Source organism: Dinoponera quadriceps, unplaced genomic scaffold (genome assembly GCF_001313825.1).
Source record: "Dinoponera quadriceps isolate SergipeBrazil2010 unplaced genomic scaffold, ASM131382v1 scaffold386, whole genome shotgun sequence".
Taxonomy (NCBI): Eukaryota; Metazoa; Arthropoda; class Insecta; order Hymenoptera; family Formicidae; genus Dinoponera; species Dinoponera quadriceps.
Window position 1 is genome coordinate 368145 of NW_014554505.1, and position 14849 is coordinate 382993.

General features: G+C 50.9%; 1 protein-coding gene across 7 annotated transcripts in view; it reads right to left on the reverse strand.

The window, feature by feature from the left end:
- Positions 1-14849, reverse strand: part of LOC106751606 (MKL/myocardin-like protein 2) — a 275296-nt gene that overhangs the window by 73351 nt on the left and 187096 nt on the right. For all 7 annotated transcript variants that reach the window (XM_014632550.1, XM_014632549.1, XM_014632548.1 and 4 more), the window contains 3 exons: positions 13020-13120; positions 12679-12920; positions 10423-10613 (listed from right to left, as the gene is read on the reverse strand). In XM_014632550.1, coding sequence (XP_014488036.1) covers positions 10423-10504 — 82 coding nt within the window. In that variant the 5' untranslated portion in view covers positions 10505-10613; positions 12679-12920; positions 13020-13120. The remainder of the gene's footprint in view (positions 1-10422; positions 10614-12678; positions 12921-13019; positions 13121-14849) is intronic.

Consider the following 14849-nt stretch of genomic DNA (forward strand, 5'->3'; position numbering starts at 1 on the left):
ACAACACATTTTACAATATATAGTAATATTCGCTAAAAAACAAATATGTTTCTGTTACTACGACTTTTTTCACTACGATGGATTATAGCTGCAAATACCAGACATTGTTCTGCCAACATGAAAACTCGATAATATCCGTTACATCCGTTCGGATTTTCAAGAGCATGCTGTCACGCCCGATTCTGCGAGGAGAAACCACGCCGACGACATGATCCGCGCCCTGACGAGCGGGAGAGACACACGCGTCTTTCCCAGCGCGGATTCTCCTCAGGTGTAGACGCGCGAGCCACGGGAGTGTATCTCCCGCGGATAGAAAGGCTGCGCGGACGGAAGAAGAGGAAGGCCACTGTGCCGCGAGCGCGCGCTGACGCGCCGGGATCGGGCCAGGTGGCCGACCGATTATTTGCCGCGATCACAATAGCGCGTGGGCCGCGGAATTGTCCTGCTGGCGAGCGAGGGAACGCGCGCGCGAGCCGTGAGACTCTCGTAGTCTTCCTAGTTAGACAAAAGCCAACTAGCGCCTGTGTGTTCCGCCTTCGAATCGGCCATGGAATAAGTAGGTCGCTGGACGCGAACTCCGCTCAACGAGGAACCCGAGGAAGATCCTCCGATTTAACCATATTCATTAATCAGAAATTAATTTGCCGATTTCATTATCCGTGCGCGCGACTCGACGCTCCTGCGTTAATTTTAGAACACGAAACGGCAGACGGGCGCCTCGCGAAACAGCGTCGGCGTTAATTAGCGCGGCTGGATACCGGCGGGGTGAGTCTTATCGTCGACGCGCGATACCGTAATCAACGCGCGGAGATAATTCACTTGCCGGGACGACAACGCGGGCGCGCGTGTCGCCGCTGCGCCGACGGCGCGCCGGCGAACAATCGAATCGTCGTCTCCGGGCACGATCGCTCGCGGAAGGAAGAGAGGATGTCCCGTTTAATTCGCTACGCGTGGGCATCGCGCCGGGTATCGCGCGCGGATATCGATTCTAAGCGGCGGCGGCAGTTTAGAGAGGACGTCAAACTCGACGACGAACGTTGATAACGCAGAGGCGATCCTTCAAAATATTACGTCACCGTAAACACCGATCGCGCTACACTTTTCGCACTTCTTCACGGGGAGGAATAATTTCCCGACACGGGGAATCTTACGAAATATCGTTGCAGCAGTTTGAAAATTCTTCATCGTTCTCGTCACATATTCAACAACGCTCCGTTATTTAATTTTAACAAAATGATCGGAACGTTAACAATATGATTGGACAAAATTCATTCCAACGCACAATTTCACCGCGTGAGAGCATTTTTAATTATCCGCAACGCAGAAAACGTAGGCTTTGCCGGAAAACAATCAATATTCCGCCGGTAAAGTTTTCAAATATGGCATCCCCTTAATAACGCCAACACTCGGTCACCGGAGTTCCTTGGCTCAAGTGATCCCTCTCCTTCGCCACCCCCTCCGGCCCGGCCTTTTCCTCGCGGCCGTTCGATCGGGTCAGCCTTGAATACTAACGAACGTCACTTCCTTCCTCTCGTCAACGTTGTCCGTCGCCGCGGCCGCTGAATCTTAATTCGCCGTCCCGTTTCGACGATGCACGCATTCTTCCGCCGCTCATCGCCGCCGTCTTCGCGATATTCCCGAGATACCTTGCGAAAAAGTTTCACTAGGATCGCGCAATTCGCGCGCGCTCGCTCGCTCGTGAAATCGACTTCGGAATTGACGACGCGCTTTCGCACGCCGAGAGAGCCCGTGATTATTTTCATACATTTTTACGTCCCTTAAATTTTACATGCATGAATAAAACGTTACTGCCGAGGCGGAATATACGACGGTGCCGATGACGAAATTCGGCTCGCGCCCGTTTGTCGGGAGCGCGCCCGGCGTCGTCGTCGTCGTCGATATTACATTTTTACAACCGCGTGCTCGCTCGCTCGCTCGCGAAAAGAGACAAAATCGCAGCGCGGGCGCACCGCGGGTAGAGAAATAATCGGCCGGGATATCGTTGGGAGGGCACGTGGCCGAGCGGACGGCGCGGCGTTATAAAACAGCGTGTTACGTGCGTAGGCCGGCGCGCAACCACCGCCGGGCGAGAGCGCGTGTGCCTGATTTTTTTCTCGCGCGCGATCGCCCGCTCGCTCGCTCGCTCGCTCGCACGCGCTCGCCGCCGCCGATTTTTACGTCCGCGCACGCTCGCCGATTTCAATGCGCGCGCGAGATACTTTCCGGGGCCGCTCCGGCTCCGATTCGACATATCTCGATCCGGTTCGCCCACGAGCGGACCCGGGGCACGACGGTGCGCGTATATATGAATATGCAACGATAAAGAGCGCGATTTATTTATAAGTATGACGCGGAGATCGATCCTTCCACGCGCGCCGGCCGACGGGGAAAATCGCGCGCGACTACGGTCGAAATCGCGCCGCATCCGGCAGAGAACTATTCGACCGAAGGCTGGTGCGCGCGTGTGTGTGTTATGCCGCGTTATAACGCTTGAATTAAAGCGTGTCTCCGCGGATATTGGAAATCGTGTATTTCTCGGAGCGAAATCTCGCTTAAAGCGACAGCGAGTAATATAGTAATACTGTTATTCGGGACCACAAATGTTCAGCTCGAGCAGAGTGGATTCTATTCAACTCAACGCGAATGTATGTTTCAGTCACTTAGAGTTCATTTAGAGACAATCGGAATTATGTAATTAGAGTTAATTCGGAGTACATCAGATTCATTCTTTGATTTCGAAAGAAAATACTCGACTGTCTCAAAGTGCACGGGGGAAAGGTTGTAGTAAAAATTAGATTAAATAAGATTTTGTAATACTAGGCTATGCCGGAATCACAACTGAAATTATGATGGGTTTTGTAATTTTTAGTGATGTATATCGTGTGTACACATCACTAAAAATTAAAACATAAATTTCAGTCAAAAATCCAGTATAGTCCGGTATTATAAAATTTTGTGGTGATTTTCCCTACAATATTTTCTCCCCGTGTGGAAGAATCATTCTGAAAATTCATTCTGTACGAGTTGAAAGTCGCTCGAACTTTTGCGTCATCCTACTTTTCGAGCGGAAAAACTCCGCTCGGAGAAATTTACAGATCAGAGCAGCGATCACCGTAATTTTTCCCTAGGGCGAAAAATGTGAGAAACGAATATTCCCAAATGCTCTCAAATTAGAAAATTTTTCACGAATTCACGTTAGAGAACAAGCCCCTCAATTGTCAATTGTAAATCTTTCTCTCTGGCATGAACTCGTAAAGAGTAGAAATTATTGAATTTGAAAACGTTTGGAGATATCCGCTTTTCACGTTCCCACCCTAGGAGAAAATTACGTAATCACCGCCCAGACGAGAATAGACTCACGAGAGTGGGAGAAAGAAGAAGAGAAGGAAAAGACAGAGTGGAAAAATGCTGAGAGAGAACATTCGAAAGGCGGGAAACCGCATTCGAGCGAGCCCATTGACAATTCAATTTCGTTTCCCTCTACTTTGTCGCGCGACGAGCGCGACCGAGCGCGCGCGACCAAGCCCACGCAGCGCGCGCGGCTGAAACGAAGGAGTCACGGGCTGAAATTCCAGGTGAGGAATTCCTCGGATGTCTCGTCGCAATTAATTAAGCCGCGGAATCAAGAAGGCCGGTTGCTAAAATCCTCGGCGCGAAACCGCGCGATTTCGCGGACGAGAAGCGCGCACTGGTCGTCGCCCCCGGAGGGTTGCAAGAGCAGCGAAGTGGGTTAACTTCGGCGACGCCTGTCCTCAGGGCCCCGCCTTGCGTCTCGACGAGAAAGACCGTAAACGCCGAGCGTTGTTGCTATTGCCGGGCCGCTTTTACGGCCGGGCAAAAGCCGAAAGTTACGATCCTGCTTTTCATTTAATTAATTTCACCGCTGCCGCCGCCGCCATCGTCGTAGTCGTCGCCGTCGTCGTCGGCGTTGTACGCGACGACCGCCCTCGAAAATCAGGCGATTGTGCCTTTATTACCTGCACGAGCCGACGCGGTGCGATGAAAAACACGGTTTTCGCAGTCGCGTAATTGGTCGCCGCCGCCGCTCTCGGAGTTTTCAAAGTGGTACCAACGAGAGCGCGCGGTCATATAATTAAATCCGGTAAAGGCGCGCCGAGTTGCCCCGCAAACCGGGTTGTCTCGCCGATAATGCCGCCGCCGCGTTTCGCTGCTTTCGGCGCTTAGAGGAAAAAGCGCGAACGGCGAGAATGTGCCGATCGTATGTATGTGTGACGTTCGTGAGCGCGCGAGAGGAAGAGGGGAGAATTTGCCGCGACAAAAATCGCCGTTCCCGTTCCCTCCCATCGGCTCTTCCCTGTCGGCTCCGGGATTAAATAAATATGCAAACTCAAACCACACACAGACGGAAATATTATTCTATTGCTAACAAGAGCGATTACTCAATTTACGTTACTTCTTCTTTTTCGTTTACGTAATAGTTATCTTTTTAGCAAAAGAATATTTTCTCGATATACGATAGTGTAAAATATGCTCATCACTGATTTTTTCACGAAAATTCACCATCACGTATATACGAAAGAAGAAAATTTATTTTCCCTTCAAGAATATTATAAACTTTATCGGAGAAAGATCAAGTTCGGTTAATTGAATATGCAAACCGAGGTCTGCTTTGATTTAATATCCTTGATTCGGATATACTGGACTTATGATCTAGGATTCAAAATATATTCTGAATAAATCGGATGCTCACGACGAACTTGTGCATACAAAATATTTGCGGATGTACAAGCTTATGAGATACTTGGAACAAGTAACATCTACTCAAACGCAGCGAGTATCTTTCCGCGTGCAGGGAGACGGACGTAACGCGACGCGATAAATTCGCTTCGTTAACGCGAGAAAGAGCCGTCGTCGTCCGAAAAAAAGCCGGCCATCCCGCATTCCGAGCGTCCAGCTTCGTTTAACGCTAACAGCCCGCCCGTCTGTCCGTCTAATCTGCGTCCGGTGTCAACACGCGAACGAAATCACAGAGGAGGCAAATTAAAAATTACCACGCGCGCGTGCGAGCGCACGCGCCTTGTCAGCGCGAGCCGCACAATACCGGCGCGTCGAGAGCCGCGTATAAATTCCCCCAGTCGTATAAATCGTGGCGCGACACGATGTCTTATCTTAATAACGCATTTTTCTTCGGTATACTACTCGCTGCTGCGGCCGTATATCGTCGCCTTGATAAATGCAACAGTACGAAGGTCGCGGTAGCGGCCGGCACGAGGACGAGAGGAAGGAAGCGAGGCGCACCGGTGAAACTCTCTCTCTTTCTTTCTCTTTCTCTCTCTCTCTCTCTCTCTTTCGCTCTCGCACCTAAGACACTCACCTGAAATATACTCGTCGTGTATCGCGTTGATGCTCGGACAGATACGCACCGATAAGCGTAACGATCGGCTGCTCGGCCCTCGCCGTCGCGACTCGACGCGGGTTCACCGACGGCAGAAAAAGGTAGCCGGGGAGCTTCTTTAATTACGAAATCCCCCGAGGTATGTTGTACACTTGATCGCAGCCGCTAATTAGCGCTCATCGTCGAAATTCGTTTCCGCGCGATGCACGCCGAAAACATGTCGCGCCTCCGCTTTCCATCCGTCACCCCCCCTCCTCCTCCTCCACGAGTCGCGGTTCAACGCGGGATACGAAGTTTCGTGAGAATCATGAAAAGCGGAACGATATTCGGCGATTACTTAGCGATCTCGTTTCTTTTCAAAGGAAATTCACTCACGTTAACTAGATTAACTAGACAAGTTGGCGTGCTCGATAAATCGATCGGGCGCTTTAATCGTTCGCTAATTATCATTTGAGGCGCGGTAATAGCCGCTAATTTAATTTAATTACTCTCTCTCTCTCTCTCTCTCTCTCTTACGAAACAGGTCGGGTGGTTCGGTAGTCATCGAACGATCGCTCATTGGCCGGCCCGTTATTGTCGTCGATCGACAAAAAATGTGGTGATCTTCGTTAAGGCGAGAGCTGGTCGCGTGGGACGTTTCGTTGATGATGATGTCTCATTAAACGCGCGCGCGGCTTCACTACCCGAGGTTATCGGTTTTACAGAATGGAAAGGAGAGCCCCCCTCTGACCGCCGCGCCGGCGCGGCGCATAATTCCAACATAATTTTCCATTACGAAACGAGCACGCAAGTTTGCGCGCCGTCGTTTAGGACGAGATACGCCGACGATAATTAGCTCGGCGTAATCGACCGGCGTGTTTTCGCCTCTCAAGTGCGCCCGCTACATCCGCAAATGACCAGTAAGAAATTTATTACGTCGCTTTATAGCGCCGCGAAATAGAGATGCGATCGAGCGATCGGATGTGTCTCTCCTTCTCTCGTTCTCTCTCTTTCTCTCGGTCTCGCTCAACATGGTCCGCTGGCGAATATCGCAATCCGGACACGCTCGATATCATTTTATCACTGCGCTTTTCGCGTGTTTCGCTGGTTATCACACCGTTAATTGACGTTTGTAAAAATTATCGCTTTAAGAGCCCGGAAAAACCGGTTATCCTCTCTATTTCTGCGGATTTTTTGGTTTCTTAAATGTTTTTTTATAGAAGAAGCAAATTAACCCAATACATATGAATTTTTCTAAACAAATTCTTCTATTCTTGCCACAGAAACCGAAGAAATCCGCGAGAAAGTGGGGGGAAAAACGGTTTCGTTGAAGGAGACGGAATTTCGAATTCCTATGAACTAAATTCGGCTTTTAGATCGAGAATTCCGTTTCCTCCAATCAAAATTCAGTTTGTTCACTGTCACGTTAATTGAACAAATCTTTTTTTCCAGAATAAATACTCATTCCCACAAATTTCTCTTTTATCCGAATATAAAATGTATCGAAGTCATCTCTTGATTTCTACCTATTGAGGTCTCCCTAATCTTTGCCTAAGACGTCGCGGAGGGTTAAGTGAAAAAAGAACTCGCTCAGTCAGACGCGAAAACGCGAGAGGTATTTTCAATTCCTCCCCCGACAGTTCTCGATTATCCGAGATGTCCGTCTCGAGGTTTCGAGTTACACTCGAGCCGACGTGTCAAAGAGAAGCGGGAATAACGTTTATCCGGCGAGAGAAAGAGAGGCACGAACGGAAGAACAGGACGGGGAGGCACGAGAAGAAGGATTACGACGGGTATTCAGTAAAGCCTCAAATCGGCCCGCACCCTTCTGCTACGAGAATTTACGATTGTCCACGCGAAAGCGTAGGTAATCGGCGATGATATCACCGTTATAAATAGGCGCACCTCCTGTCTCTCGCGCGTATATATACGCGCGTGTACACGCTCGCACACGCGAATCTGCACCTACTTGTCCGCACGAATGCCCGCGTCGGCTGTCTCTTTTCCGTAGACTGCCACGCACACATACATACATACATATACACATACACGCGCGCTCCTCGTGTGCACGCACACGCACAGGTGGTCGGGCGAGGTATCGGTCGAAATTCGCTCGCCGAACTTCTGCGGGAGTTGCTCGACGACAACGTTGGGTGGTTTTCGCGAGAGTCCTCGTCATCCATTCATCTCGAACTTGCAAAAATTATTTCACGCGTTCTTTCTCAACGCAAGCGAGACTCCGACATTAATATTAAGCCGTTAAAACGCCCATCATCTTTAAATATTTATGATGCTCGAACTTTGTATGCGCTTCTCGCGCACGCGGCTCCTCGACGTTCTCTAAACGTTCGCGTCGGATTTGAATGGGCGCGGATCGCGCTATTGTCGATTTCCACGGGCGGATTATGGAGAGCGACATTGTCGTCGGTGTTGTTTCAGGTGCGCGTAAAAGTGGCACGTGCACATTGTTCAGACGAGCACACACGTGCTGTTGCTGCGCGCGCTCTCGTCCGTCCTTCGCACAGGCCGTGAAGGGAGAGCGCCTCGAGAAGGCCGATGGCAAGAAGTAATTACGGAAAAAGGCGAGCGATAAACGCGACAAAGTGACGTTCTAAAGACCGCGCAGGACGGCCCGGGGCTTTAATGAGGACTCGACCACGGCGAAACGATGTACGTTATACGTCGGCGAAAAAAGCTCGGCACGCGATCGCGACATTTATGAAAGCGGTATCGATTCTACCACCGCTTGTCTCTTCGGGCTGCGATCGCTAACGTTCTCCTTCATCTCACACGCGCGATATGATTTGACGGAGCAAAGCGTAGAGAAATCGTGGGAAGAAAACGCATATTGTTGCCATGCTTTGGGCGCATCTCACGGACGGGAAGAAAATCCACTTGGTGGATTTCATCGAATTATTCGAGCCGGAACTTTGGCCCTATGTTAAGCCTCGAATTCTATACAGAGAAAAATGTTCGGCCGAACTAACGTGACAATAAACGAGCGAGACGTATTTCGGCCGAAGGGAATCGAAATTCCAAGTAGCATCGTCGAAATTTCGACTCGGGTATCGTCACGCGGTGTCGATCGCGCGTTCGCCGCTCGTCGTCGAGGAGAAATAAAAAAAAAGAGAAAAAAAAGGAGATAGAATCGAGTCGTAGGACGAAGACGAGCGGGGCACGACGCGTCGGCCGCGCGCCGCTGCGACCGATACTCCTCCTATCCTGTCCGTGGGAAGTCGCGTTCCGAATACAAAACGGGGATCGTCGTTCCCGAGGAACGATCGGCTGATTACCGGCGCCGGTACTGGTGCTTTTAGTATCGGCGTGGTAGCAGTAGTAGTGGTAGTATTAGCGGCAGCAGCGGCACTAGCGGAAGTGGCGAATGGCCCGGAGAGCTGCACTTTGCGCGGCGATAAAAGCCGCCGCGCGCTTCTTGCCGTATAGAAAAAATCGCCGGATTCCGAATCGATAAGCGGCGCGCGAGCTGCGGCGGCGGCGATGTTCTCGCGCGCGCGGATCGGCGCCGCGCCGAATAACGAGCGGATGATTACAGTCGCGATGGGCACATAATGGCGAGGTCCGGCAATGTTAAAAAGAGCCTTCTTCTCTCGGTTGCGCGCCGTCTTCCCTCGATTACAGGCGCCTTCGCGAACGAGGATGCTCCTCAGCCAAGGATGCAGCTCGCGGGGCTGCTCGGGGGTTGCTCGAGTGTGCGTGCGTGCGTGCGTGAGTGCGTGCGTAACTGCAACGACGCGCACACCGCATAATAATCGCGAATCTCCGCGTGCGCGATTATTCGATCGGAAGCGCGAACCGTCGGACCGTTAGGTCTTTATTCATTGTTTATTCCGGGCGACGAGGAGCCGACACTTCCGTCCCCGCGGCGTGGCGGTGATACACCGCGAGAAACGGTGACGGATTAAAGTGGACTACGGACTGCGAAGGAACAAGCGAGCACGACCGGATCTTAAAATAACACCACAGTTATCCCGGAAGCGTGCCTATCCCTTTTCTCATTTATTTTTCCGTCACCGATATAACTCGACCCGGTGCTCGGGAGACGTGAGAGATATATCTGCGTAATTGGGACTCGATTTTTTTTCTTCGGACCGCGTTAAGGGATGAGAAGCGTCGAAGAAAGATATTCGTAGAAACGGTTGGTGGAATTTATTTGATCTATTATAGCGCGCGCAGTGTGTGTGTACTTGTACAGTGTAAATAGTTAGTGTTTCGTATGTTTTGTTCAATCCTAGTGTAAAACGGAAAGCGGAAAAAATCTGGGAGAAAACGATTGGACGTGACTAAATAGGATCTGTTTATGTTTCCCACGTAAAAAAGTGTTGGATTAAAAGAAAGAGTTAGAACTGACGGTGAACGAAAAAAAAAAAAAATTGACAGGAGCGTTCGGCAGTTCCTCGTTCAGCGGGAAATTGAATCAAGTCGCTTACTTTTAATAACGGCGTCTATCGTTTCTGAATGTGAGAGCGTGGGAATACCGAAATTGAACGCCCGGCACAGTACGTTTGAAACGTTACATTTCTAAGCAGAACCTACGTAGATCTCGCGATTAGGATCCATCATTAATTTCGGGAGATCGAACTGGATCCCAATTAAATCGCGAGAAATCTTTCATACAAGAGGATGACGGATATTGTAACGATTATAACAATGAATTTAGACCAGTTTCGGTTACTTTGAATTTAGTTTTAACATAGACTTTAATTTAGATTACACTTCGATCGGGCCTGATAACAGTCAGCTATCACTCTGTCGTTTGAATATACACTCCTACTTTGTTTAACACCGATATATCAAATATGATACTGTACTATACTTAATAGAAATGGAGATAAGATAAAAATTAAAATTAAGATTAAATATTAATTTTTTTCAACGAAGGCGCTCCTACGAGAACACTCGAGATCTCAATCGGGGGAAAATCTCTCCGCATCTCGACGACGACGCGAGAGCGATAAATCAAGATCCCCGGCGGACAAGCGCGCGAGTCCGTCTGAAAAATTTCGGTCGACCGACAGCCGGACTAATATTCCCGGCGGTAAGTGAGAGAGAACGATGCTCGTACTCACATTCCTTGTTGCGGTCCATGGCGTGTTGGAGCGGTGAATCGTCGACCTCCGCCTTCGGCGGCGACTGATTGCCCTCGGCCATCTCCGATCCCGATCCCGGGACACCGGAGGCCTTCCTTCCCGCGGTGTCCGCCGCTGCCTTATCCTGCTGCGGCGACGACTTCGTCCCTTTCTTGCCGTTTCCAGCGTCCCTGTGTCAAACGAGCAAAACGTCGCGTTTTGCGAATTAAACTTTCATACTCGGCGTCGCTTCGTCCTTTCCGGCCGTTCGACGGCGGAGGAGAAGGGGGAGAGCGAGTGTCAATCGCGGCCCGGGCTCCTTGTGGACGCGCCGAGGCATGTTTTTGTCGCGAATGACGGAACGACGGATCAATCAATCGACACTCGGCTCGGCACGACGTTTTCATCAGAAAGCGTCGGAAACCGTCGCCGTCGCTCTTCTTTCCTCCCCCTCCCCCCCTCCTTCCGCCGCGAGGCGAATCTCCGTGCGAGCAAGAAACGCCCGGACCGCGCGCGGTATCCGCCGCGCCCGGAGAATTTATGTGCCGGCAGACTCGCGAGGTCGCACGCTCGTCCTAAATTAAAAACGCGTCGATATCGGGCGGACAGAGGCGAAGAATCGTGCGGGACACAGCACTTAATTGGTTTCTTTATCGTCGCGGGTGCTTGAAGAGTCTCTCTCTCTCTCTCTCTTCGCGCGCTTATCGAATATATTTCCCGTCGACTCATTGTCAGATAACGTGAGTGCCGTGTAAAATAACCGCCGCGTAAATATTGTGTGAAATGATCGCAATACGAGCGTACGCGTTGCGAATGACCTCGGCTAGAAGACGGAGAAAGAGAGAAGGTGAAGGAAGGCGGGGGAGGGCGAAATTCGAATAGCGTTTCTTCTCCGACGGGACGGTAAAGAGCGACTGTTTCGGTCGAGGGGTGAAAACGTTTATCCCCTTTACGGACCGGCCGCGTGGTTTCGTGATGCGGGCGACCGATTGTTGTCGTCGTCGTCGAAATGTCACGCAAAAAATTCGGCTCATCCTCGAAAAGTTCAGAGAAAATTGCTCGCGCGAGCCCGCTCGGCTCCGAAGGAGGTAAGGAAAGTGGCGAGTCGATTAAAGATCTCATAGCGTCGAGGCAACGATCCACGAGGTAGTTTAAGAACCCGCGAGGGGAAAGTTCCGAGAAAAGATTACTCGTCACAGCTGGAGATAGGAAGCCGGTCGTTAAGAGCGTTTATATTCTCGCGTAACGATTACCACGCGGTGCTGATACTAAATTGCGGGTTAATCGCTCGCTCCGGCGCGGCCCTAGCCGCGATCTCGCAACTCCGCAGCGACGGATTAAGGTGCAGAGAGGCCCAAGGTGCGCCGCCGTGGACCGGCTTCGAAGTCGCCTGGCCCGTCACGAACGTTGCGAAAAAATTTCACAGGCCGACCGCGAGCCCCGGATCCAACGTTGTCAAAACGTTGTTGAACGTTATTGTCGGAGAAACTCAGATGCATGGGCATCAGCAAAATTTGATATATTTTCATCAGATACGGGAAAATTAAATTAAATAGAAGAAACGATTACGAGCCATAGAGCCTAAGAACGGATGTTCTAGTGCCATTTTAAATATTGACAAAAACAAAAAGGAAAGGTGAATTAAATCAAATCCAATGAGAATCTCTCCACCCCGAGCAATTGGACAATTAAATCGAATCAATTCGAATAAATTCGATTAAACGGATAAATCGCATCATCGGCAACATCGAATCGACTTTCGAGCGCCATCCGGGTCCGCGTGGCGATCCGCCACTAGAGTGCAGCCTCCTCCCAGCGAGCGGTTTTACAAGGTCGCACCGCCGCGGATTAATAGAAATAATGTGCCCCGCGGTAATGACGCGGGCGATGCGACAAAGCGTTAGGGTGGAGCCGGCCGGAGCTTGTTAAAATAATCGAGGCAGGTGCCGAGCGACGCGTCTATTTTTCGATCGCGATAACGCCCTGCCGCGCGTTTACTCGCTCGCGATCGGGAACGTCTCGCGCATTTTGTCTTCTTCTATTTATACGCCACGCGAACGCGCGTATACCGGTTATTGCCGTGGAGCGCCGGTAGAAAGTGATAACGCGCACCCGAGAATATTCCCCTCGTTTTCGCTATTTCAAGGGGTTTTATTAATATTCAGCGAATATAACTCGAGAGTGTACACCTCTCTCTCTCTCTCTTCCTCGCTCCCGCTTTTTTCCCGTCGCGCTGAGAAATGCAAATTATCTTACCTCTCGTCCTTGGCGTCGCGCCTAGAGTCCTTCCTGTCCCGGTCCTTATCCTTGTGGCCGTCCGACTTTTTCGCCTTGGACTTCGGCTTGGCCACTTCGCCCTTGGCGACCTTGTGCTCGCCGCCGGCGCTGCTGACGACGACCACGGCGGCGCTGTCGTTGCAGGATTGCGCGCCGGAAGTGCTCGAGGACGTGGAGGAGGAGGTGGACGACGACGTCGATGCTCGGCTGTTGGTGTAATCCTGCAACGAGAAGAGCTCGTCTCGTTATCTCGCGTACCTCCGGCGTGGTTGAGAGTTGGAATCCTGACAGACGACGCGAGGTGCACGCGGGGTGCTCACCTTAAACCACTCCGGATAGATCGCACTGATGGTGTCCAGAAGGTCCTGGTCGAGTTGAATCCTCCAGAACGGGGAGCCGCTGTCCAACCTGTGGCCAGACTCTGGAATGAAAGAAGCGCAATAGGTTATTATGACTCGCGAAAAACGCATGCGTGAATATCACCGGTCGAATCATTCTCTTCTCAAGTAAATACTCGCAAAATTGACGTTTGTTTAACTCTACAGGACCGTGCAGATAACGGGTGTCATCCATGCGCGCTAAAATGCATCTTCCGAAAAATATCACGATAAGGTGAATGATAAGGTGAACGTTTTAACATTATATTTGTGCACTTTTTAGCACAAACCTCACGTTAAAGCAACAGAAAACATTATACCGTGCAAGGTTGATAGAATCGTTTTTACATATCCAGACTCTGTTAGCTTTCTTTCTTCGGGATACCAATGTTCTCTCTCAGTGAACGGTCAATTGAGACATGGCTAAATTATACGTCTGGAAGTAGATAACGCCCGCGAAATCACCGTGTCGCTCGCTGGGTCGAGCGACCGCACATTTTTTCAAACCTGAGCGAGAAAAAGATCTCTGTGTCGTCGCATAATCGTTTAATCTCTGACCCCGACATCCCGGCGTCACGTCGTCGCGGACGAGCGGTCGCGCGCGCCCGAGATCCTCGGGATTTAAAATGTGCAAGTTTCGAAGCGGCGGCGCGCGAAGGATCGGGGCCCTTAGGAGTCATTCCCGCCGCATAAGGGCTAATAGTGCCTCGCGAACGATACGCCCGAAGGCGTATCAAAACCCCGCGGAATGCCGGCCTCGTCGTTTCTTGCGCGCATTCCGAGGGATTCCCCGCCTAATTTAAACGTTCGCCGGTGTACCGGTCGCGATCGAGGGGATCACCAGCATCGGTGGGGCCTCGAAGAGGCGGAGGAGGACGACGAGGACGATGCGGACACTCGAGGGCCGCGCATCCTCGAGAGGAGGACGCGAATCTCGGGGCGAGAGGGGAAGAGAGGGTGGGAAAGGAGAAGAGCCTCTCCTCGTTACGGCGACATTCTACGGGCGGGCGAGACGCGTGCCCTGCCTCCGTAATCGAGGATCGAGAGAGCGAGAGATGAAAAAGAAGGATCGTCGCTCCCGAGGGACTTTCGAATACTCCGGCCGCGCGGCGACAGAAACGCGATTTTTGCGACGCCGTTAGGGTGAACGCGCTTTCTAAAGCGTAACCGCGTCGGCCGGCTGGCCGGCTGCCCGTGTTGCCTTCAGCTTTACGTAAACCACGCCGGGAACCCGGTAACGTAATGTCTATTTTGTAACATGCGCGCGAACGAGCGAGATACTCCAACGAGAGAGAAGCGGCCCGGTGGACTATAAAAAGAACAAACAATTGAAGTATCCGTAAAATCAAACTAACGCGCGTAGTGCGCCAGCCGCCCTATTTCTCTAACTTGTAACGACAATTTCGTTACCGTCGACGGTATCTTTGCGGAGCTATTTTGTAATATATTTCGTCCGTGCGAAGATTCGTAACGCACGCGTTGAAAGTTACAGAATAAGGACGCTGGGAAACAACGCGTCATTTGTAACCGTCACAATTACAATTTACATTTTTACAGCAAAGATTCGCGTTATTCCTTTGCGTTGATAACGGTATAATTTTAACGGTGTAATTTTCTATCTATAACGATAATAGTAGCGATAACACGGCGACGAGTTATTTTTCAAGATGAATAACAGTGTGACGAGTTACATCTGGGAAAAATAAACCCTCCCAACCCTGACAATAACATTATAAAATCAAGATAGAGAGAGGAGGAGGGGGGAGGGTTCTG